This window comes from Pseudoliparis swirei, chromosome 1, assembly GCF_029220125.1.
Source record: "Pseudoliparis swirei isolate HS2019 ecotype Mariana Trench chromosome 1, NWPU_hadal_v1, whole genome shotgun sequence".
Classification (NCBI taxonomy): domain Eukaryota; kingdom Metazoa; phylum Chordata; class Actinopteri; order Perciformes; family Liparidae; genus Pseudoliparis; species Pseudoliparis swirei.
In genome coordinates, this window is record NC_079388.1 from 6660288 (window position 1) to 6686120 (window position 25833).

The 25833-nt window shown below is 42.3% G+C and overlaps 2 protein-coding genes across 2 annotated transcripts; one reads left to right on the forward strand and one right to left on the reverse strand.

The window, feature by feature from the left end:
- The first annotated feature begins 669 nt into the window (after positions 1 to 669).
- rnf5 (ring finger protein 5) lies at positions 670 to 7720 on the forward strand. The gene is made up of 6 exons (XM_056411664.1): positions 670 to 1435; positions 4394 to 4412; positions 4904 to 5016; positions 5129 to 5186; positions 5293 to 5404; positions 5753 to 7720. The coding sequence occupies exons 1-6, from the start codon at positions 1221 to 1223 to the stop codon at positions 5869 to 5871; spliced, it is 636 nt and encodes a 211-aa protein (XP_056267639.1). The 5' UTR covers positions 670 to 1220; the 3' UTR covers positions 5872 to 7720.
- A 346-nt stretch (positions 7721 to 8066) lies between these two features.
- slc44a4 (solute carrier family 44 member 4) lies at positions 8067 to 25051 on the reverse strand. The gene is made up of 22 exons (XM_056411653.1): positions 24847 to 25051; positions 17726 to 17774; positions 17470 to 17543; positions 16125 to 16203; positions 15918 to 16017; positions 15680 to 15811; positions 15436 to 15496; positions 15084 to 15204; positions 13990 to 14073; positions 13369 to 13481; positions 12578 to 12700; positions 12084 to 12183; positions 11791 to 11883; positions 11176 to 11278; positions 10593 to 10852; positions 10268 to 10362; positions 9883 to 9986; positions 9659 to 9732; positions 9466 to 9536; positions 8975 to 9069; positions 8808 to 8892; positions 8067 to 8596 (listed from the first exon to the last, which is right to left on the reverse strand). The coding sequence occupies exons 1-22, from the start codon at positions 24881 to 24883 to the stop codon at positions 8478 to 8480; spliced, it is 2172 nt and encodes a 723-aa protein (XP_056267628.1). The 5' UTR covers positions 24884 to 25051; the 3' UTR covers positions 8067 to 8477.
- Between the last annotated feature and the right edge of the window lie 782 nt (positions 25052 to 25833).

Sequence of the window (25833 nt, forward strand, 5' to 3'; positions counted from 1 at the left end):
AACCAGCGGACACAAAATTCAACCAGCGGCAAAAACCGCGGACCTGGCAACACTGGAAGTGGCTGTCAATCACAGTGTGGCACCGTGCGTGCTGGTCGAGGGGGCGTGCCTGTGATTGGCGGAGTAGAGGAGGCGTGCCTGTGATTGGCGGAGTAGAGGGGAGGCGGGGTTAACCTGTCGGAAAACGGAAGTTACGGGTGGTTGACGGGAACCGTTGTTGTTGACGTCCGAGCTGCTGAGCCGAGAGGAGCAGCTGTCTGTGTTGGTGAATGCCCAATAAAGGGAGGAATAATAACGTCGTCCCGTCTCCGTGTCATCAGTCCATAACGTCCGAGACGTTACAATATCACTGCGCCACCAAGGTCCTGCGATGTCAGATCAGAAGCAGCTAAAGTAGCCTAGCTTGTCTTCTTGTCTGCAAGTGTTCATTTTTCACAAAAGAGAGTAACGCGAGTAACGAACTCATTTAAATTTCAGTAACTGTAACTGCGTTAGTTGATTTTAAAAAATACTTCGTTACACTCGTTACCGCTAAAAGTAGTGGAATTACAGTAACGCGATACTTTTTTTTGTAACGCGTTACTCCCAACACTGCATACGATTCCCATAAAAAAAAGAGCACATATATTATTTGACATGAAATCTTTTTTAATGCCTTTTGAAAGTTATTTCAGAGTTTGATACCTGAGAAAAGATTCAATGCCCAGTGCCCAATTAAAAGCTTCTTTGAAATGTGTTTATTGCAGTCAAAACGTATATATTGTTTTTCTTTAAAAAACACATTTAAAGTCCAACTATTGTAGTGCAGAGGGATACATGTTAGTTTTAAATAAGGTCACATTACATGGACGTTATTGGAAAAGAATACCCATTACTTTAAACTATTTATATAAAATAAAAGCACTGAAACCCTTTGAAACACTGGTGGCATATATTAATACAAATTAATTTTAAAAAACTCAACGAATAATAATTACTACCATTATTAATAATGTTATTAAGGACGGATGGGTTTTTTTTCTCCCCGCCCTCGTCTGTATTATTCCCGGAAGCGGAAGTCCACCTTCAAGGAGAGCGACAGCAGCAGCCCATAATATATCCATGCAGCAGCCTCGGTCCGGTGACACTTTGCCGTCGCCAGACAGCTATCTATAGCACGGGTCGGGCCCGGTTCGGTTGGACTGGTTCGCTACCTTCCGCTCTCGTGAAGTAACAATATTATGGCGGCCGCGGATCCCCGGTCCTCGAGTGACGGCGGGCCGGCCAGCAGAGCAGGATTCTCGGCCGGGGAGAGCAGCAACGGCCGCGACGGGCTGGGCGGCGACGGCGGCAGCGGGGAGGGCGACCGGGAGCCGGACCGGGCCACCTTCGAGTGCAACATTTGTTTGGACGCTGCCAGGGACGCTGTCATCAGTATGTGCGGCCACTTGTTCTGGTACGAGACGTGTGTGTGTGTGTGTGTGTGTGATGTGTGGAGGTGGTTGTTTTTGTTTCCGTTCAGCCCACGGAGCTGGTGTAGTTGTGCCGTCTGTGCGGCCTCTGTTTATGTCAGTTTGACGCATTTGACGGCTTCTCACAGTCTTTCAATGACAACGGCCACCACTGCTGGTCTTCCTGCGGGGTTTTGTCCGCCGTCAGTGCGGTTCTGATGAGCGGCGGTCCACCGGGTCCGCGGTCCTGAGGTCTCGGACGAAGGCTGGTCTCTCATGACAGGTGCACATGAGACCTGCCCCGAGCTTGTGAGGAGTTAAGTGGCTCAGCTGATGGAGGTCAGAGGTCACCATTCACACACACGCCCTCTGAGACACATTAACTTTCCAGGTAACACCGCTGATCATTTGCAGCTTTGAGATCGGGTCCATGCTCTTAATTTACAGCAGTCTAAACTTTTATTTTCCAGTAAGTTTGTTTGTAAATATACATTAAAAGACTTTCCCACAATTGTGTTTCAGTACCCAACACAATTGAGATAAATGACTAAGCCAGAGCCCACGTAAATCAAATGTTTTACAATTGAAGCTTTGAACACATTGAGACGGTAAAAAAACTGTGTTTTATAGACGTCACTGATGAAACGCATGAGCCAATAATTTGCATGTGTGCCAAAGATGCAGTGTGTTTGAGGTCATAGCACTAAGTGTCCTGCACATATAGATTAGCAGGCCCTGCTTTCAGTTTTAAAATCCAGAGTTGTGCAAGGCTCAACCTTCAATCCATTTCTCTGTTTAACATCTACACACAGTGACGTGTTTAAAAGCCTCGCTCTTGTGTTGATTGACAGCCATGCTAGCGCCCAGGCAGTGAGATTAGAGCCAAGAGATTGGGAATGGAGGTCAAACCTAAATAGGGAATTTTATTAATTTATCAGTAGTAAGTAGAAGCAAATGTAACCCCGTGTGTGTGTGTGTGTGTGTGTGTGTGTGTGTGTGTGTGTGTGTGTGTGTGTGTGTGTGTGTGTGTGTGTGTGTGTGTGTGTGTGTGTGTGTGTGTGTGTGTGTGTGTGTGTGTGTGTGTGTGTGTGTGTGTGTTTTTAATACAGTGATCTGATTAGTTTTGAGGAGAAGAGAAACTCGGCAGAGGAGCTCACAAAATATTTGTCTGTACATTCTCATAAGCCGTTTTATTTTGAAGTAACACAACTGACATTTCTGCACTTAACAGAGCAGTATGTGTGGCATGAAGGAAATGACACCGTCGGTGCTGACAAGTCCACACAGCCTGAGGCCTTTTGATTAGTCATTAGTGCAAGAACCTTAATATTGTCTAATCTTTTACCGTCTGCTTCTTTGATATTTGATGATCAACATTTACCTCACTGTTTCATGTGCGGTTGCCTTGAAGCGCCTGCGTCCGGGGAGGTGATGTAAACGTAGTTGCCGTGTTACTCGTCCCAGTCATCTTCAATGTAATGTGATGAAACTTATCGGCAAGGAAGGCGTTGACGTTGGATCACCTGCTGCAACTTCAGATCAACATAGAAACTTAATGTCATATACTTGGTACAAATGTTCTCCATACGCGCCTCATGCTGGACATACAAGAGCAGCAAATAAAAGTGAAACTGAGGTTGAGATCAGGCAGGCCAGTCCCATTCATCGCCCTCCTTCATGGTACAGTAACAAGTTACAAAACGCTCCAGCTTCTCAATTAGGAGCGTTTAAATTTGGACTGCTCACGTACAAACTGATGTTTTTTGTTATTGTTATGATGAATGTTTTCTTTTTTTTTTGGACCCGAACAAACATTGGAAATGATGCAGTAATTCTCAGCTCACGAGCTCCTCTGTACGTGTGGCTACTTGTTAAATCACACTTGAATGGGTTGTTGTGTGATTTATTCAATGGTTTGGAGCCACAGGAATGCCAGTCTGAGCAGTGATCTGGGTGTGTGTGGGGTGTGTGTTTTTGCTTTATGATTTGTTCGATTTTAAAAGTTCAGTGTTATGAAATACTAAATATGTTAAACAAGTCTGGCCTGTTCCCCTGCATGTTCAGTTGCTTTGCTGTTTAGATGAATCAACAAAAGCATTTTTAAAGACAATGTCAGATATTATGCACTTTAACAGGAAAGTTTTTTTAAAGAAGAAAAATAACCCATAGAAATGAGTTTACAGCTGCATACGGAGCTCTGCTCACCTCAGGGGAACTCTAAACTTAGAAATGCATGTTCTCAGTCGTGGCGCCGCTCTAATTAACCGAGGTCAAAACTAGACTCATTTATTCACACGTTTAATATAGGATGCAGGGTTAAGTTATCAAGACGCGTCATAAGTTAAAGACACCACTGTTGTTCATCTCAACAAATACTAATTGCAAATCTTTCCTTTTTGGACTTTCAGTTGAGTGGTATTTACGCAACTGAATTTCCTTTTTTTAAAATGATTTAAAAAAAACACTGTTCCAGAAGGTAATCAATACTAATTAACACTTTCAACATGTTTTCGAACAGTTTGATTTTGGTGGGCAGTACGGAGTTGTAACGGTGTAAGAGGTAGAACTACTCACGATGTGGCGCTTCCCCTCAAACCTGCATCCTGCACTCCCACGATGCAGCAGCGGTAGGACGCACTGGCCAGCAGCCACACTGCTGACAACAGATGGAGCCAATTAATACTAACGATGGGGAGCGGGTGGAGAGCAATCTGCTGTCTCGTTATGAACAGGTTGTTCTGGGCATCCGCAGGGAAATGTGACCTATTTTATATATTTATATATAATGTATATATATATATATATAATGTGTGTATATATATATGTGTGTATATATTTATGTATATATATATTTATATATATAATGTGTGTATATATATGTATGTGTGTGTGTATATATTTGTGTGTATATATATATATATTGAGAATGCCCATTAATCTTTTGTTTGTCTCTGTCTCCACAGCTGGCCCTGTCTTCATCAAGTGAGTATTTCCTCTATAACACTTCTGAGTCTGCGGGGTTTTATTTACACCCTGGGGCTTTTGTTGGTCGGTAAAACCCGCCTCGGGGAGGTCTGCACCGGCCCACACTCCTGAGAGGAGGTGTCCGACCAGACACAGGAAGTGGAAACACCTGCCAGCCGTTGCTTAAAAAAGGCCCTTTAACTCCAGTTAACCCAAACGTAAGCGGTGTGCGTTTTGTGACGTAACCGTGGAAACGACACCTATCGGTTGACCCAGTGCAGATTAAGCGTGCTTATGCACTTATTGCCCTGTTTTACTGCAGCTTCCTCTCTGACACACTGTACGCTGCTCTCGGTGCCGCGGCAGTGGGATAAAAAAACAATTATTGCAGCCATGTGTGGAAATGCACTTACTGTTAATCTGTTACTAGTTGAACTGAACCTAGTATTTATAATTGTATTATATTTATATTATTTTGACACTTTCCTCCTTCCCCTGTTGCTCCTCAGTGGTTGGAGACGCGACCCAGCAGGCAGCAGTGTCCAGTGTGTAAAGCGGGCATCAGCAGAGAGAAAGTCATCCCGCTGTACGGCAGAGGGAGCAACAGCCAAGAGGACCCCAGGTACACACACACACACACACACACACACACACACACACACACACACACACTGTGTGTGTGATCTGTAGCCTCACGGTGGCCTTTTAATGATTATGGACATGTGTGTGTTCAGGTTGAAAACTCCACCACGGCCTCCGGGACAGAGAACGGAGCCAGAGGGTCGAGGCGGGGTGAGTCGCTTCACACACACACCGATCTTTGAGGTCAATGTTTTGTTTTCTGTTTATCCTATTTATTTATATATTTCAAACTTGATCTGTTTTTCTTTCCCGTCAGATGTTTCAGGGTTTCGGGGACACGGGCTTTCACATGTCTTTCGGCATCGGCGCGTTCCCCTTCGGCTTCTTCACCACAGTCTTCAACGCCAACGACCCCTTTCAAAGAGCAGGTAACCGCACAGAGACAAAGGCTTTTCTCACGGGTTCCGGTGTAAAGCTCGACCCGAAAGGTCTAAATGGCCGATGACCAGTTCAGGTGATGCATGAAGTTCTCCGACGAAACCTGAATGCAGACATGTCGATGTAATCGTAACACTGAATGAATAATTGGAGGGCTCATGATGTCGCAAATGTTACAGTGAAAACAAATTAGTAAAAAAAAAAAATCGCAGATTTAACTTATTTTGTGAGCGAATAAAAAACAAAAAAAGAAAGACGCTCCATCTGAACACGTGTGTTGCCTTCAGGTAAGACGACGGTGTCATGACCTTTTGCTCCCATCTCTCCCTCCATGTCAGACCAGTATGCAGGGGATCCCCAAGGCAACAGTAACCTCAACAACGGCAATAACAACTGGCAAGACTCCCTCTTCCTGTTCGTGGCCATCTTCTTCTTCTTCTGGCTCCTGAGCGTGTGACGGAGGCCTGAGGCGACGGGCGGACGAGTGGGTCGAGGAGCGCAACAAATAATAATTTAAACAACCCTCTCGCACACTAAACTCAAATCACAGACACGCACACATTTTACATTTCCTAGCAGGTACTAATTGGGAGAGAGTGTAGCATTGTTTGATCCCAAAACAAGAAATACAGTATATATACATTATGTATACTAATATGTGGATTTCTCCTCCTGGCTAAGGCGGATTGTCTTTTGGATTCTAAGCCCCGCCCCCACCTGCTTCGTTGATTTTGTTTATGCAACAAACACTGGAACGTTGTGCGAGAATCCCCAAATAAGTCTGGTTGGCACCTGTAGATGAGTAACTGTTGGGGTTCAGAGACAGTATTAGGAGAGAGGGGGTGACCTATGTTGTTTTTTTAAAGAGGTGGGTGGAGGATAAATCAGGGCTCTTTTGTTTTTTCACATTCCTCTTAAGGGTTTATTCCTTCGATGAGAGAGAGAGCGGGGAGGCACATTGTGGAATGTTTAAGTGGGGATTTAAAACATGATGAAGGGGGGGAGGGGTACGAGACCGTGGTTGTTGCATTAGCAACTTTACCTTTTTACCCTCGGAGGCCAAAGAGTCGTGGATCAGTCATGTGCGAGATCGGCGGGGAGGGGAAACATTTTATCAAATAATGTTCCCGTTTACAGTTTCAACCTGACTTGAACGCGCAGTCCCAGAATATGCGACATAGCACAGGACGCATTAAAAATAATATATATATTATACATGCATACATACACACGTCTTAACAAAACCTGCCATTGCACTGTGAAGTCATTTGTAGATGGAGCTGTCCGAAAGATCAAAGCGTGCTGGTGTGTGACCGCTCGCCGTGTCCTTCCTCACAAAGCTGTGCAAACGCGGATGGGTGAACCCATAAAGGGACTCCAGGGAGATTTGAGAGTTTAAAGCAGTCCGACGCTCAGTTTAGTGGTTTTCAGATCAAACTGTCAGGAGAAGTTCTCTCTCATAAAGTAGCTCCATCCTACACGACTCGCCGCGTGAGGAGAATCCTTTCAATGAGTCATGGAGGGGATAAAGGTCAGCGCAGCGACAAGTCACAGGAATGAACTTTGTCACAGTTGATTTGTGTTTTGTTATCCCCCCCTGACTGTATGTGCCACAGTGTGTCCGAGTGAGTGTGTAAACATTATATATTTGTATATATGAATATTGTAAAAGCTGTTTTTACATGTTTTCTGAGTGGATGACTAGCCGCAGAGGGCTAAAAGGATTAAAAAATAGGCCTCAAGATGCTTTTGTAAAGCGAGACCTCATCTTCTTCCTGGGTTTTCACTAATTCCTTCCTTTGACTCCAAAAGGCGTGAATAAATAACCCCGAATTAAGCCCTAATAAATAACTTCTGCCGACCTCTCCCAGTACGTTAAACGAATGTTATGAGCGCAAACGTCGGGCCTTCCCTGCTCATGTCATTTAATACGAGGATAGCGGCGGTGCGGTGTCCTTTTCACTGTACGGACTCCTTCACGTTTAATATTAAACGACTAAACTAGCGAGAAGCGATTCTCTCACTGCTTTCTAACGCGACGCCTCCAGAGAGAGAAAAGGCTGCATACGACTTTTTCAACCAGACGGTCGTACTCCCCGACACCGGTAAACTCGCTTCAGCTGAACTAGAAGTGACGACTCACGCCGGGGTCGGGCCTCTGGGACGGAGCGTTTCATTTCTTGCATACTTTTCCGTTCAAGCTACTCTTTGTATTATGAAGCTTATGCGACACGAGGAACAAGTGACGGAGTCAAGCTGGAGTCGTTTTGCAAAACCAAATGTAGATTAAAACTTCATGAAAACATCGACTTGTTTTGTGTCATCACTTTCTGCATTTATATATTGATACAGTAGAATATATTATCTAAAGACTTGGGTGTGTGGATCATCTGTTCATTTAATCTACGATACAACAAATGTATCTCATCAGTTACTTGAGGTTTTAAAAGAAGAAACAGTTTACTTTCTTTTGTTTTAAATGGGTAATTAATACATAAACAAAAACCCAAAGATTAGAAAAAGATAACATCAACCAGAATGTCTGTTGACATGTTCTGGAGGCTGGAGGATGAGAAGCTGAGGGTTCAAGTGCAGCCAAAAAGTTCATTTACATTCATTTTTATATTTGTGTTCAATAACATTGGTCATAAAAATGTTTTATAAAACAATCTTTTATATATATACAAAAATATATAACGTATCGGCACTTTTTTCATTTGATAGAAGGTACTTCTTGAAAGGGGAGAAAAATCCACAAGCAAATATTGTTTACAATAACAGAAGAAATATTGTAGGACTTTCAGTTAAATCAAAAGATAAAATGCCAAATCAAAAACATTTTAACAAATGAAAAGTCATGCAAGACACCTTGCAACTTAAAATATCACATGACCCACATCCACATTAATTATTTCATGTGTACAGACATTAATACTAAATGCACAGACAAAATAAAACCATTAAAAAGTGCAAAACTTGCAAATAAATTTTGGTTGAACGGGTTGAAAAAGGATGTAAATGTATCCTGAATAAAACGACAGTGTTTAAGGCGTAAAGCGATCTTCAGTCCTTCCCTTTACCCTTTTTTGGTGCTTTGTTGGATTTGTTGAGGATCTTCATGAGGTTTTTGGACATATAGTACGGCTTCTCCTGCGATCCATCGTTACGCTCCAAGTCCTCCACTGAGAGAGAGAAAATGAGTGGAAATATGAAAACGGACCATGTGTGATTATTTCTGTCTGTAATGTATTTAAAAAAGAAAATCCAAGTTTGGTGTTTAGCGTCTTCGCTTTAAATGATTAAAATGAACTAAACATAATTTGAATATATTTTCTAAGTGTTGGTCGTATCTGTGTGTCAATAACGTGAACGGGCCACGCTCAGTCGACTCACAGAAGCAGAGGAAGAGTGTGTCCACACACATGTTGTACACACTGAAGAATCCATGAGCGATGAGGTAGCTGCCAAACACCACCGTCTGCAAATGACAACAAACAAGATAAGACTAACGACAAACTTTGATTACTATTAAAAAAGGAGGAGAAGCATCAGTAACGTACGATAATGGGCATCCAGTAGTAGTTGAGGGTTTCAGAGCGGAAGGTGTTGCCTGGTAATAAAATCCGTCGAGAGAAGAAGAAGAAGGACAGTATGCCTGAAACAAGATGGAGACGTCAGTGCCTCCTCTCTTTCCTGATGCATTCATCTCCACGCTTATTATGCTTCATGTTGCATTCTGTGTTGAGGGAAGATACGGGGAGCAAAATACTCTTCATAATTCCATCGATCGAGGTGAGAAGAGACGCTTTGATCTTTGCCACACAACTGTGTGAAAATGTGTGTTTTTTTTTTAAAACCTTTATTTAAGCAGATGAACCTCATTGAGATTCAAAATCTCTTTTTCGAGGGCGAACTGGACAAGACAGGCAGCAACATATTTAAAGCATAGTTACAAACAAAAAACACAGAACGAGACGAGTTAAAAGGAACGAAAAGTTAAGAGACATAACAGAGTTCATTTAAGGAACATGCCCTTGCACATCACTCTCACCTACTCCTGCGACCACCAGGAGCTTCCCGAAGAACAGCAGCAGGTCCGTGACTTTATCGAGCACCACGACCCTGAGGGGACACGCAGGGGAAATAAGAGCCGCTCAAACACTCCCGAAGGTCTTCTTTGTCGTGAACAGGTCAGACAGAAATGTGTCCGGCTGGCACTGGAAACACAAAACGTGCCCACAAACCTCACGACGTTTCTCATGAGCAGCATGAAAGCGTTTTTGGCCGAGACGCAGAAGTTTTTCCCGTAAATTGCAATCTGAGAAAACAAAATGGTTTCACATTCAGTCGAAGAAAAGAACAAAGCACGTTTGTTTCCCCTTTGATAGCTTGGTAAATAACGACACAACTAGAGCAGCAATTAAAATAGGAGGGGCCGACAGCTGTGCAATACATGTGTGGTGCTTACCATGATGTACGCGTTCCTGTTGAGGAACTTGATGAACTTCTCCAGACACCAGAGGCAGCACTTCATGCAGCACAGGATGAACCGTGCACATGGATTCTGCGCCGCTGGAGACAGACCGCCACAACGTGTTCAGTAGCCCGCCATGTGTTGGTCGCCATTAACGTAAATACATTCCCGTAAAGTAATTCCTCCTTCAGTTCATCTGGGAAAACTCAAAATACCCACATTTTGAAATAGTGTGAAATATGTCATGGGATTTATTTATTCTATCATTGAGTCTAAAAGTGCATGTGACCCTTATTCAAACTGAAGCACAGAAATAAACCAAGCCGTGAGAACATGCCCAGTATTCATTAAAGTAACACAGCGACTATAAGACGAGTACCTCTCGTTTTGTGGTCAATGTACTCCAGAATCATCCTGGCTATCTGCACCAGGGTCAGGATCAAAGCTCCGAACGCCAAGGAGCCCACATGGTACCTGAAATGAACAAGATGGTTATGTGCAGGTCTGACGCCTCCTCTCGAAGTCAGAGAGGGGAACTGCAGTCTGCCGGTGTGTCCTGTGACGAGTAATATTAACTTTAAGGTGAAATAAAAAGCTTCTTCCTCCACAGCCCTCTGAGACATGACGTCATCATGTCAGTAGAATGATGATGCACGTCTCCTTGCAGGAGTTCCACCAACGTGACGGCAGCTCATTCGACCTACCTGAGAGAGCGCAAGAAGCTCGCGCTCAGGGGAAACGTGGGGATGTCGTCCGGCTTGGTGAAGGCCCAGTAGTAGGAGGCGAAGGCCCCCGCCAGCGTGCACTGCCCCAAGGCGATGACGAAGTTGACGCACCAGAGGAACGCCACGGCGTTGTAGATCTGCAGGTTGAAGAGGTTCCTCTGGAACAGACCCTCGTCGTTGTACTTGATGAAGATGCAGCTGGCAAAGGGGCAGCCCGGGTAGTCCGCCGCGGTGAAGTTCTGAGGAGGGGGAGACGGGAGAATGAACGAACCAGAGAGTAAGAAGGGGCGAGGGGGGGGTGTGGACGATGCGTCTGAGCATCAACGGTATGACCTGCTATCATATCAGCGTCTCTGGTGTTTGAACGTGGTGAATTTAGCTTTTCTAGATGGCTGATAATTTAGTTTATTATTGGTATCTTATAGTTGTGTAACAGGTGGTTTGAAAGCTCACAGCCGATTCCTTCCACGGGCTCATTCAACCGATTGGAGCATGTGTGACATGTTTTAGTGCAGCTCACAATGTTTATCCACACCTGGTTCCCCTCCTGCCAGTCACTCACCTGAGGGTCACAGTCCACAGTGCCATTGATACTGCTGCAGTCGTCAGCCGTGGAGTTCAGAGCCACCACTTTGTAGATCGGGCCTCCCGAAGTGGCCAAATATCTAATATTCATCAGTTTAAGCAAAGCACAGATTCTCTGGCCGGGAGAAGGGATCGTAGGGTAAAATAGATAAACACACAGTGGGTGACGGAGTCTTCTCATAAACGACCTCACTGTAGTCTCAAACTGCACTGTGTGATTAACAACATGCAAACACACATACACACATCAAATCAAAAGGATACAAAGCAGTTTATAAAACAATTCTTGAGAGTTATAAATGTAATTAAAAACGTATTATTATGGAAGATGTATGTGGTTGTATATATAAATATATTTTGTTTTTTATTTTGTTTATTGTTGTTGTGTTGTTGTTGTTTTATTTTCCTCTTTATTTTATATTAATTTTCTCATTTATTTTGATTTCAATTTAGGATAGGAATTTATAAGCATTTTTTGCTTCTACCTATACCTTTTCAGTCTCTCTCTTTTGTATATTATATAGGATAATATTGTATTGTATTTGATTTGATTGACTGAATAAAATACACAAACAAACAAACAAAAGGATACAAAGCAGTGGCGCCCCAGTAAGCGACGCACACCAGCAGGAGAACAAAGGTCACCAGGGGGTAGAGCAGAGAGGACATCATGTGACTGATTGCCCTGTGGTATAGGAACACACACACTACAAGGTTATGCCAAGGCCATGCGCACTCTTCAAGGAAAAAGATAAGGATGATAACAATACATTAAACATGGGTTAGATAACGCTGCAGATAACTCCCCTTTAAGATGAAGAACAGACATGGGTTTATGTTAGGTGGAGTCGTGAATGAGATAACATGTATGACACCAGGACTAACTTGCTTGACTCCTGGATCAGAGCGATGGCGATGAGGATCCTTGACCGCAAGAAGATGATGGTCAGGAGAATGATCGCCTCCGCCACAGATATGATGATCACTGTGGACAAGAAGGAAACACTGCTACTCCTAAGAATAACAAATACTCTGGCAACCAATCAGTGCACTTAAATCAGTGTTATCACTTATCAGACGCATTACACAATGTCACAAGTCAACTGCTGTTATAAACATGACATGTGACTCGTGCGTACGCCCACAAGCGTTTTATTGCTTTTATTTTTGGATCTGGTTCAGTATTTATGACGTTATTAGTTATCTCCCTTTTTATAGCTCTTATTTCCTCTGTACGGGTATGCCCCCCCCACCCCCCTCCCCCAAAGTACAACAACTAGACTCATCCCCCGATGTGAGAAAGGTTGTGTGTGTGTGTGTGTGTGTGTGTGTGTGTGTGTGTGTGTGTGTGTGTGTGTGTGTGTGTGTGTGTGACTCACAGAAGGCCAGCCAGGTCTCTTGGACTTGCAGGTAGACGTCTAAGTTGGTGGTGAAGCCAATATCCGAGATGGTGGCCGACGCCTGCTTTAAGGTATCATATTCCCAGTAGCAGTGCCAGATGCCTACGAGAGAAACACAACAACTCAGAGGCGACTTATAGACACACATCATCTTCTCATAACAAACTAGAACGGGCACTCGGTAGAGTGCATACCTTCGCATATCACAAGATTGGGCATTGAATTGTGAACATGTTGGCATTAGTTGCATGCCAATTGGATAAAAATTGACCGTGCTATGGTAAAAAGAAGATGTTGACCTTTTCATGACCTTGACCTTTGACCCGATTGATCCCAAAATCTAATCAAATGGTCCCCGTATAATAACCAATCATCCCACCAAATTTCATGCGATTCGGTTTAATACTTTTTGTGTTATGCGAATAACACGCATACAAATAAATAAATAAATACATAAATACACGGCGATCAAAACATAACCTTCCGCATTTTCAATGCGAAGGTAATAAACCCTTCTGGACTTTGTGTTCAGGACCAGTACATACAACGGTCACTTCTGAGCTTCACTTTCTAAATGAGATTAAACACGGGGCCAGCATCTCTTACAGGTCTGTTTCCAACCAGCACAAGTAAGAGACACACGTGGTTATTATGCGGCTGCTAACAACAAGTTAATTTGTTGAAATCAGTGGAAGGAAATTGCATAAATATGAATATTTCTTTTTTAAAGATCTACTTTGCCATGAAAAGTGCTCCGGCTGAGTGTTTACCGTAGGCCCCGGCACCCAGGACCCCTATGATGAGCACCCACACCATCACTGGAGCGGTGAACCTCAGCAGCAACAGGAACAGCATGCTGACCACCATGGCGATAAGCAGACCACTGAGACGGGAGAAAACAACAACAAGGGGATTTATTTTGTAAAGCTTGAAGAGGTCAATGATCACATTGTAACAGGGTTCATACACATGATGACCGATGGATTTCCAGGACTTTAAACCAAATTTCCAAACATTTGGTGACATCTCGGTGTATGAACGACACAAATGAACAAGAGAGAATAGTTTGATTAAAAGAATAAATGTTGATATAATAGTTTGTTCTTTTAATCAAACTGCGTAAATGAACATGTCAATATATCAAATTTCCATGACTTTTTAAAAAACTTTCGGGATTTAATTTTTTTTCCAGGCCTGGAAATAACCATTCTTAAATTCCATGACTTTTCCAGGTTTCCCATGACCGTATGAACCCTGTGTAAGACATATACAATACTTATTTGACAGCACCAACAGTTCACATTAATCTCAAGACAAATGTATATCTGTATTTAGCCAACAGGTGGCAGTGTGTGTGTGTGTGTGTGTTGGAGTTGGTCAAGGCGACTCACAGGAGGATCCACGGCCATGACAACGCAAAATCCTCAAAGATGCGCATGCCGACCTCCTTGGCGTTGAAGCCGTTCACCATGTCCCTGTTGGAGACAGAAACGAGGACGAGCTGCGTTGGTTACCGTCTCTCAACAAACTGACAGAAAACAGCTGCAACACTTTTCTGCAGCGCCTGGTGGAAGCTACACGAAGAAATGCAGTGAAGGCCAGTGAGGGGAGGTGGAAAAGATACAAAGAGAGAGACCACCAGACACTGCATGTCCCAAGAGAGTTTTACATGGCAACTAAGGCAACTAAGGCAACTAAGGTAACTAATGCAACTAATGCAACTAAGGAAACTAATGCAACTAATGCAACCAATGCAACTATGGCAACTAATGCAACCAATGCAACTAATGCAACTAAGGCAACTAAGGAAACTAAGGCAACTAATGCAACTATTGCAACCCAGGCAACCAAGGCAACTAATGCAACCAAGGCAACTAATGCAACTAAGGCAACTAATGCAACCAATGCAACTATGGCAACTAAGGAAACTAATGCAACTAATGCAACTATTGCAACCCAGGCAACCAAGGCAACTAATGCAACCAAGGCAACTAATGCAACCAAGGCAACTAATGCAACTATGGCAACTAAGGAAACTAATGCAACTAATGCAACCAATGCAACTATGGCAACTAATGCAACCAATGCAACTATGGCAACTAATGCAACTAAGGCAACTAAGGAAACTAATGCAACTATTGCAACCCAGGCAACCAAGGCAACTAATGCAACTAATGCAACCATGGCAACTAATGCAACTATGGCAACTAATGCAACTAAGGCAACTAATGCAACTATTGCAACCCAGGCAACCAAGGCAACTAATGCAACGAATGCAACTAAGGCAACTAATGCAACCAAGGCAACTAAGGCAACTAATACAACTAAGGCAACTACTACGAGCTTCTACACTCAAGCTCAACACACAAACTCACGTAGCCACTGACCCTGAGCTGGTGACGAAGAGGAGGAGAAAGAAACAGGGTTATTAGAGACAGTGTGTCTGTCTTCATATGTGCAGTCAGGAGCCGGTGCCACATCTTACCCAGTGCCATTCCGGATTTGGTTGACTGTGTCATTGACTGAGGAGGGTAATCCGGGAATGTTGGCAAAGTCAGAAGGGATCCTCCCCAGGGCCGGGATGTCGGGTAAACATCGACCCAGCACTGACGGCGGAGAACATGAGATCAGCTTTAAATGGGTTAAATTATACTTCATTACAAAATCGCTCTAATATAATTAGGATAACACATAATCGCCCGAAGGAAACAAAAAATAACAGCCGTGATGAGAAGTTAAGCCCACACACTGCTTTAAACTTCACTGCGGTGCACATGTATCGTCAGACACAACATTGGTATGAATGTGACGGCGTGTTCAGGAGCGTGTTCACTCACCTGAGATCGTGGGCATGTAGAAGAAAGGACAAAGCTCATTGTCCACAATTTCCTTAACACTCTGGAGAAGAAAGAAAAAACAGCCCTCATTATCACCTAGTCTTAAAAAGAGCACGAGTGACCAGGTCAAAGTGTTGCTGATTTATAAAAATACAAGATTTCACATATAAAATCAAAACAAAATGGCACATTTGGCAACTTTCAGGGAGACACGCAAAAGTAAACACGCGATAACAAAGCGTACCTTCGTCGTGGTCGCCAGGTCGATAGACGGCACGCAGAGGCTCTGGTTGAACACGTTTACCGGTTTCACGCCGACAAAATACGACGAAACTCCCACGGCCCAAAACTGATTGGGACAGCTTTCCACGCACACCTGGAAGTAACGGGAAAAAATATGAGTCACTATAGGACAATGGAAGAAAGAAAAGTTTGATTAGCCGTAGAATTATAATCAACATCAATCAAGCAGCCTTCTCTACCTGTGTGGTCGGACATTGCAAGCCATTGAGGGCAGACGCCATGACGTTAAGAGATGTGGCACATTTGAGAATGTCAAAGTAGAACAGGTTGGCTCGGCCTCTGAGGGAGAGGAGGCAGGAAGGAAGAGTTGATTTGGAAATGCACATTCATTATACGTAGTACATTTAAAGATGTGGAAAAAAAAGGCGAGAGATGGATTTAATTACTCATTTGGTTCGATGCCACAGAACCACCCGGTTGAGTTTCTGGGATACAGAACATGTCTTGGATCTCCAAAGAGCCACGCTGTTGGAAGAAACACACACACACACACACACACACACACACGGTGACATCACTGATTGATTGAGGCGAGACGTGGGTTTGATTCTGGCGTCAGACCAAACTCATAAGAAGTTTTATTTTTGTATTATTCTTCATCAATTTGTAGACCAAACACTTGAACCGCCTCGTATTTAGATTGGGTCAAAAAATCCTCACTTATGTTTACGCCCTTTATTACCTTTATGGAACCAGATAACTCCAATAAGAGCTAATCCTCAGAAGGCAAAGGACACTTTAGGAATGAACCAGAAGGTAAACTGTGATGACTGAATACGATATTGAGTAGTGAGCGGGCGTATGAAGGGGTTTTGGTGGCTGATAGTTCTATAAATGCATTAATACCGGCAATGAGAGCCTGACGGGATGCACTTAGAGTAGTGATTGACACCCCTCTGGTTCCCACAGCGTTTGGTTTGATCGCACAAGTCTTGGTAGACAAAAGCACGGTGCATTAAGTCAATGTACCCGAGTGTTTCTTCCTCTGAGCTCGGCACACACAGCTGGTTCTCGTGTTTAGAATATTTAGTTACAAAGGAATAAAAGCTTTGAATCAACACTGGCCTGTAGATTTCTCTACTTTAGCATTACAACAAATGATCCTCGTCCAACCAACGTGTTTGAACATTGAAAGAAGGAAATGATTATTCGTGACACACTCAGCTCCTGACACACATTAGTTATCAGGCCCGTGTTGACTCCAGATAACAGAGAGGGGTTGGAGTGTTGGAATGAGTTTGACGACGGGGCAATAAAAAGCCGCTGACAGGAAGTTCACATGGAAATCAGCTGATGATGATGATCAATCATAAGTATTGGGAATCACTAAAGATGAATTTGGAAAGCATCGCGTTGGCTGTGGCCCAACGCAGCACACGAGGGGTTAACGTCACAAACAGAATCTGTTGAGGCGGCGATGCCGACGAGCAGCCATCGGATGCATCGAGCTCGCCCCAGTGTGTGAGGTCAGAGACACACACACACACACACACACACACACTGTTTCTGAGGTTTTAATGGAGCAACCGCATGTTGAAACTGTGACAGTTGTCACAGTGACTTGGCTGGTTAGGATCTGAAGCTCTTGGATCCAGGAAGTCACGGCGGTGAAACCACAAGCTGTCGTCCTGACACAAACAAACCAGGTCAAATGTGTCCGTGAGCAATAGAGGAACCGGCCGGTGATTTTTGGGCGGTCAGCCGTTTTAGTTGTCGTCGGGTTACTCTTACCTAAAATCCCGACTACGATGTAGCCGAGGATGACGGCCATGAAGAGGACGCAGCAGATGATATCGGTGCATCCTCTGAGGAAGAGGAGAGAGAGGCGGCAGCAGGTTAAAGGGAGCAGGCCCAGCTCTGCTTCGCCTCGCGGGTCACAAATGTGATTCTGTCATTCAACAGAAACTTTGCAAACACAGAATCAGCTGAGCGGAGGATTTGGGGGATAAGTTCGGTGGTGGGGAAACAGTTCATGAGCCAGATTCACCTTTTCTTTATGGGTCCATTGAATGCTGGGTCGAACTGAGCAGCTTCTCCTGGGAAAAGAAAACATTGGGTAGCTTTTTAATTCAAAGTGAATGTACGCCGTCATAACCCGTGTTTGGTTTCAGATAGATTATTAAGTACACATTAGGTTATCTCGCTTTTATAATGTCACTTGATCTGCAGCGCCACATCAAGGAAATGCACCGCTGATTCAATCTTGAGTGGCGTATCTACACTCAAAGAAATGACTCATTGTGGCGTATCTACACTCAAAGAAATGACTCATTGGATGAACTCAATTAAATTGTTGGCAGGTTTTCCATCCAATAATTATATGCAACTCCAACTCAAATTTAGCACATCAGTGCAATACAATGTAATTAAGTTAGTCCAACTCATTTGTATCAAATACATCTAAAATAAAATAACGATATTCATTAAATTAAATTAATTTGTGTTTGTCCAACTCAAAATATAAACTAAACTAACTAAGAAAATATGCAAACTCCACACAGAAGGAAAGCCCCGACTGGGAATTGAACCCACAGACCTTTGGCTTTGAGGCGACAGTGCTAGCCACTACACCACCGTACAGCCCTGAAAGTGTCTTCACCTTGTAAACAACTGATTTTCAGCTGGCGCATGCGCAAAGGGTAGTCCTCAATGAAACACATTTATTTTGAGTTGATATGCACACCATCTAACCTAAATAAATCTAATAAATGAAAGAATTCATACATTTTGTGTTCCACCCATTAAATATAAATATCTATTTTTGTAATTGATTTATTTAAATGTATAAAACAATATTTAAATGTGTCACCTCGAAGAAGGGCTTGAATCGTTTTTGTGAGTGTAACCTAAATAAATCTAATAAATGAAAGTATTCATACATTTTGTGTTACACCCATTCAAAATAAATATCTTCGTTTTGTAATTGATTTATTTAAATGTATCAAACAATATTTAAATGTGTCACCTCTAAGAAGGGCTTGAATCGTTTTTTTGAGTGTAGGGGCTCTGGGGAAGATGTCAATAACAGGGCCTGAACCCTGTGCTGTGACAATACAGTTGAATCTTTATCCGAATCTGAAGTTAGTGTGCGTGAATTTTTAAAAAAATTACATTTTGTCCGGTGCTCACTGTGAACACGAGACATTTTCTTAGAGTTAATGAGTTACGGTGCAAGTGGACGACGAACGAGTAAATACTTCGAGTCCGTTTTCAGAGTCTTCTATTTTTACGGGACGATGACTCACAGGTGATTTACAATAAAATGAGCTCAACAGGAAATAAATGACCCATAGTTGTTTCCTGGAACAGGAGAGAGAGAGAGAAACCACACACACAGATACACACACAGACACGCGCGCACAAACACACACAGACTCACATGCGCACAAACAAACACACACAGACACACATGCGCACAAACACAAACAAACACACACAGACACACACTCTTTCAGTAGTAGTTGTTTCTGTTTTATTATTCTTGTTATTATGTTTCATTATTATTGTTATCCATATAAATTGTATTTTTTTATTTTAATTTATCTTGATGCTTTGGCAATACTGTTGTTGCAACATCCATGCCAATTGAATTGAGAGAGAGAGAGAGAGAGAGAGAGAGAGAGAGAGAGACCGCCAGCAAGAACCAACAATGAAATAACATGTGTGTCGTTGATGTCGTACGACAAGCTGCTTTCCATATGAACTAAGGAGCGGTGTCGGTGACGTTAGCTCCTCCGCGTGCCGAGTGCAGAGGAGAGGGTTGGAGTTGAGGGTTGGAGTTGAAACTCGCAGCTCAGGCTTATTTAAATATCATTTGAATTCAAAGTATGTCTTTGGGAGGAGGAATTATTTTAACCGTTTTGACAGTCAGAAAACTTCTGCCTGAGATCCCAAAATGAGAGCCTCCCTATGATGAATCGGCCTCTGTTGCATTAACCAGTCGGGCAGGAAAAACCCAACGGGCAGCTGGGAGTGAGATCACGAGGAAACAATGCAGACATCTTTATACTACAATTAACAACATGGCATGTCTGCATTCCTGATGTCTACATTCCTGATGTCTTCATTCCTGATGTCTTCATTCCTGATGTCTTCATTCCTGATGTCTTCATTCCTGCACTCCAGCGCCAACAGAAAACTGATATGTCACATGTTGTGACGAAGAGCCTGAACTTACGGCCTGATGCCGGTGCTAATTTGGTTTGATTTCTGATTCCTATCCGATACACGCAAATAGTAACGCGCTCTTTAAATGTGATCGCCAGCCAGGATGGACCTGTTGCCGGGCAACTCGACACAGTAGCTGGAGCTAAATGTTCCCCCCTGGCTGTCATTTGAATGGGGGTGAATGGAGACAGCAGCGAGCGTGCTCTTGTTCCAGGACTGACAAGTAGGATGCAAATATACATCACGGGATGCAGAACGTGTGGAGCTTCGCAGTCGCCTGAACACACATTCACAGTGGGGCTTCTGTAAACTCAGACACTGAGGACAGGAGCCTAAACAAGTTAAATAAAGCGAAGCAAGTATTCCACGTCTTCGATGAGAGGGTCTCTCCTCTCACCAAACGTCCAACGGTAATATCTGTTATGGATCTTATGTAAACAACAAGTGCAGGCCAATAGACAGCCACACAAAGAAGCGTGAATTAGACGGACCACATCGACGCCTCTGTGGGGAATGAGAGAATAACATTAATCGACAAAGAAACCTGTTCATCGGCCTCTCGCGTGCTGCGAGTGTCAGATTTCAGCTCTTCTAGGATACGGCTTTGTGTCTGTGACACAGCGAAAAAGGACATTTCAGTTTGTATGCCCTTGTAAAACGCTGGAGGAAAGCTTTAAACCTTTAGACCGTGTGAGAGGGCTATCGCTTGACCTCGACTGAAGGAGGAAGGGTTTATTATACTTCACTTCGCGCCGGTCAACAGTGACTCACAACATGCATCATGTGGGGATGAGGATATTCTTATAAACCTTATATTACGAGGTCATTTTACTGAGGTAATAATATTGTAACGTGTTCTTTTTGTACAAGCCTCCAGGTTATTTAGTAACTGGCTACCAATTAACTATCCAAGGAAGAAAAAGAGTCATGACAGAGTGTAAAATACGATGGGAACGGGCTGTATCTTCGTTTTTCATTGTTCAAAGTGGTCTGTTGTTATTGAATACTCTTATGTTTGAACACGTCACCGCCGTGGCAGCAGCAGAAAGGAGTTGTTTTTGTTAGAAATATTCACAAGCGGAAATATTGAGTTATTTGCACTATAGATAAAATTTAAAAAAGACCATTCAATCTAACCATGTTCAGTTTAATATATGACTTTAATGATATTAATTCCATTAATTGTTTTTTTTTGGCAAATGACACTCAGCTGCTCACAACGATGCAGAATTATTTTGGTTTCTGCTCTAATGGGGAGAGTTGCTGAATCTGCAAGTGTCTGTTGAATAATAAAACTACATTTCTGCTTCCAAAATAAGATGTCCACCAGTTTGAATTATTTTTTTAACAATATATCTTTAATTCAAACCTAAAAAAAAAATATTCTAAAAGGAGGAATATTTAGTTTATGTGTGATGGACTTTAAAAAAACAGATACGTGGCCTTTTCAAAACCACTGAACCGCAGCCGTCTTTATACATTAGCGACATTTACGAGTGATGTTAAATGGCATGTGATTCTCTTCCCCTTCTTGCCTCAAGCAGCTTTAACTCACTTTATGGACAAAGATTTACAGCAACAAGTCACGCATTTCCAAACACAGAGTGTCTTCACATCTTTAACAGGAAATGAGGTTGCATTCAAAATGTGGCACAGCTCTAAACAAGAAAGCCAAGACATATTTAACTAGAATGGGCACTCGGTAGAGCGCATACCTTCGCATATCACAAGATTGGGCATTGAATTATGAACATTTTGGCATTAGTTGCATGCCAATTGGATAACAATTGACCATGCTATGGTAAAAAGAAGATTTTGACCTTTTCTTGACCTTGACCTTTGACCCGATCGATCCCAAAATCTAATCAAATGGTCCCCGGATAATAACCGATCATCCCACCAAATTTCATGCGATTCGGTTTAACACTTTTTTAGTTATGCGAGTAACACGCATACAAATAAATAAATAAATAAATACACGGCGATCAAAACATAACCTTCCGCATTTTCAATGCGAAGGTAACACTATGTCACAATAAGAGGGCGGGACTTAATGAGGCAACAACAAGCAGTCTTTGTTGCGTTCAACCGAGGGAGTTCTACTTCCTCATGACAAAGGATGGTCCGGCCGTTGGGAACCAGCAGGCCAGCAGGAAGTAGAATAACAATTAGAAATGGTGATGAGTTCAGGGTTTCTCGTTGTGAACAGAGGCTGCCCCCGTGACTACGAGACTGTCGGCTCCGACCAGTGTTGCCAGGTCCGCGGTTTTCCCGCGGAATTGGGCTACTTTTGAAGTGTTGCCGCGGGTTGAATTTTTTGTCCGCTGTTTCGGGTCGACCTATTTTGCATGCAAATTACATGAATATCTTTAAATAAAAATCCATATTTTAAATGAAATAATTTATTTATACCCAAATCCTACCAAACTGACTCCAGATCAGCACGTACACACATTTTATTTATGATAATATACTGTATCTAATTACACAAGGCCATTTTAGGACCTAGGTGAAATAACTGTTTCGGGAAAACTGCTTTTAATGCTGGCATACTAAACATTTGGTGTTACTTTGTAGATATTACAATACATTTGGCAATGATAGCAATGCTGTTGGACTTTAAAAGCAGTGTATATGGTTTGGCACGGGCATATTTTGAGTTCTGATATTGGGCTGGTTTTTGGGCTGGTTTTATTGGCCATTGGGCTGGTTTTGGGCTGGTTTTATTGGCCATTGGGCTGGGTTTGTCACACAGACCTGGCAACCCTGGCTCCGACTGTTGTGGGCGCTCCTCCTGTTGTCGTCTCCTCTGTCGTGTGCACTGATGTTTTCAAAAGCTATTTGAAGAGACTTTAAATCAGATATTTACCTTCAGGGAGAGTTTTGTTTACTGAGGTCTTTGCAAAACCTCCCAGACTGTCAATAGACTCGAGACTTTATCGACGTACCGAATCCCACGAAGAGCGAACAGGATACAGGGAAACACACGTCTGCTGTACACGTGGAATGTTTCTGAAATATTTAGGCAGATTCAACTTTCTCGTCCGTGACTTTTACGATACTGTTTTTGTCTTTCAGTTTGTTTACGTCCCCAAAACCAGCCGTTCAGACGCTGAGCTGTGTTCGAGCTGACACTATGGTTGATCGGCAGAAGAACAATCTGTAACTATTGTGGTTGTAAAAGAAATATGTAGGTTTATTTTCAAGCAAAAGATTTGGATTCACGTCTCGTTTTTTATCTTATTGTGAATTTTATATATTTGGCTTTTGGACTGTTTGGTCCGACAAAATAAACTATTTCAAAATGTCACCTTGTGATGGGCATTTTTAACCATTATATTGCATGTTATAGACTATAGAGCAAACAATTAATAGAGAAATAAGTTGGAAGATACACTGATTACAGCTGAAACCATGAATTAAGATGAGTAGATGAGAGACAATTAATATTCAGCACCTATTTATTCAAAATCATCAAATAAATTAATAAAATAAGTACGGTAACAAAAATACCCAGTACTTTCACAATTGTCTTTTCTTTTCTACTTTAACATCATAAAAGCGACCAGTATGACATCTGAATAGCTAAGGTTATTAACTCACAACTAAATAAAGTAAAACATCTTCACAGGACCGTCTATTAATTGCTGACTGCCACTATTTCTTTATTATTTTAGCTGCAAAAAAATCAACGTTGCACTTTATATTTCATGATAATCTCTGATCAGTTGACAGTGTTGTTCATTTCCTAAGTCTTTCTAACTTGTGACCCCTTAAAGGAATCAATGTGTCCTCGGCACATGCTTCATGTCGTCATCCCAGGGAGAAATTAGGGTTTTGGAAATTACGAGAAACTAAACCAAAAGGTGCTTTTTTTGTTATTTGAAGGGTTATTAGAGACCTACTTTTGTGTAATAATCCAATAATTGTTTAAGAAGAAAACTAAACAAAAAATAATATTATTATAATTATGATAACACATTGTTTTCCTATTTTTTTTATTATGTCTTAATTTTAGAATGTCCTAAAAAATTACTTGGAAGCCAATCAAAGCGTCCTCGTCTTAAACATGTCCTCTTCTGTAGCTAGGTCACATGTCTGGGATGTTATATACATGTTATGACAGTTCAATAAGTTATCAATAAACCTGGTTATTGAGGATAATGGTGGCCCTCGGCCGACAGGCCTACGTTTGGCCTCTTTGGCACTATTTACTCATAACCCGTGTAGTCCAGTACCTGTTGAATTAAATGAGGAATATGCAGGTGTAAACGCTCTCGACTCAGAGAGAACAGTTAACCCTCCTGTTACCTTCAAATGTACTAAAATATATTTTACCCTCGAGGTCAATTGGACTCCAGCTCTTTAAACCTCCAGAAAATTATTCTAATTCCAATTAGTTCCCGTGTTTAAGTGTCAGGTACGTAATGTGTGTTTGTTGATACCGAAATCGCCCTTAAATAAAAAAGTGTGTAGAAGGCTGCTGTGTAAACTTGTACATGTTTGCCCCTCCCCCGCGTCATATGTGAACTATCTGTGGTTTGCTGGTTATGTTAGGTCCTAAAACCTCTTTGAAGATTTTAAAAATGGCATGTTATAGTTATAGTGACCTCAATATCATCCAAAACAACTCACACCTATAAAATAAGTCTATAAAATGTTGATATTTCAGCCTGGGGTCAAATTGACCCCAAAGAACACCGATGTGCACGAGTTGTGTTCAGGACATTGAAAACATGTAATCATGTTCATTTTATGTTGACCCAGTTGTTCTCATTAAATAAGGAAAAGTCGTGAAATATGAATCAAAAAACATGTCAATCATATATTTTGAGACTTTAAACATCGAATGTTGTCAAATTGACCCCGAAGGTAACAGGAGGGTTAATCTAGTTAACGTTAGTTCACGTGAGCCCTGCAGGGTGTGTGAGGTCCACTCACCGTACTCGGAGTCCTGGTTCTCCTGTTTCTTCCCCATGTCTCCGCCTGGACCTCCTTTCTCCTCCTCGACTTATAAAACTCCTTCTGCTCAAGTTCTCGTCAAACCGTCCGATTAGAAGCTCTCAGTGGGTCTAAAACGAGCTGCGCCGTGTCAGCGCCGCCATGGTAACTAAGTTTGGAAATCTTTCTTCTTCCTGGCACTTGTAACTAGGCAGTGACGACACGAGCGCACCTGTCGAGGGATGCGCACCTGCACGAGCTATCGAAGATCGTTTTTGTGAAAAGGAGGTATCACTCTGATTTGATTGTAAAAACAAACAAACGTGAGAGTGAGAATGTATCAAGGCTGGCTATTATAAGTTCAACTCTGAGGTTGTATACTGACTACATTTATTTTACTTTAGTAGGCTACTTTGTAGATTTAGATTAGGATTACCAACTAACGAACTACTAATTAAAGAATACATGTTGATATCTTAAATAAGGGTACACTACCGAGCAGTATATAAAGTATCTACAATTTGCTCCAGCTTTATCATTTATGATCTTGAGGCTCTAGAGGGGTCTGTGATAAAACTTCATTATTTATTTTGCATGCAAATAATTTGCGCTTCATTCATTTACCACAAACTAATAAACAAAGCAGCTCCTCATTTGACACGTTTGAATCTTTAGTCTTAATATGTGAATAAGTGACCAAAGGCTATTGTATGACGTTTGCCTGGGAAAGTTTCTCTAGCTGCCAAAAATACTCATTATTAGAATTATTAGCAGAGTGGGACATCTTTTTTAAATTAATTTTCACATCTCTGACTGTGCCCAGCAGCATCCAGCCCCATCTCCTTTGCGTTGCCCCCTGCTGATAGAAACAATAACATCAACGGCCCACAGTCTTGATGAGAGCTCACATCTGCCTAAATATTGTATAACCACACAGCGTAGCATTGGATGTAAGGATAACGTCTTACACACGATAGTCTGAGCCAG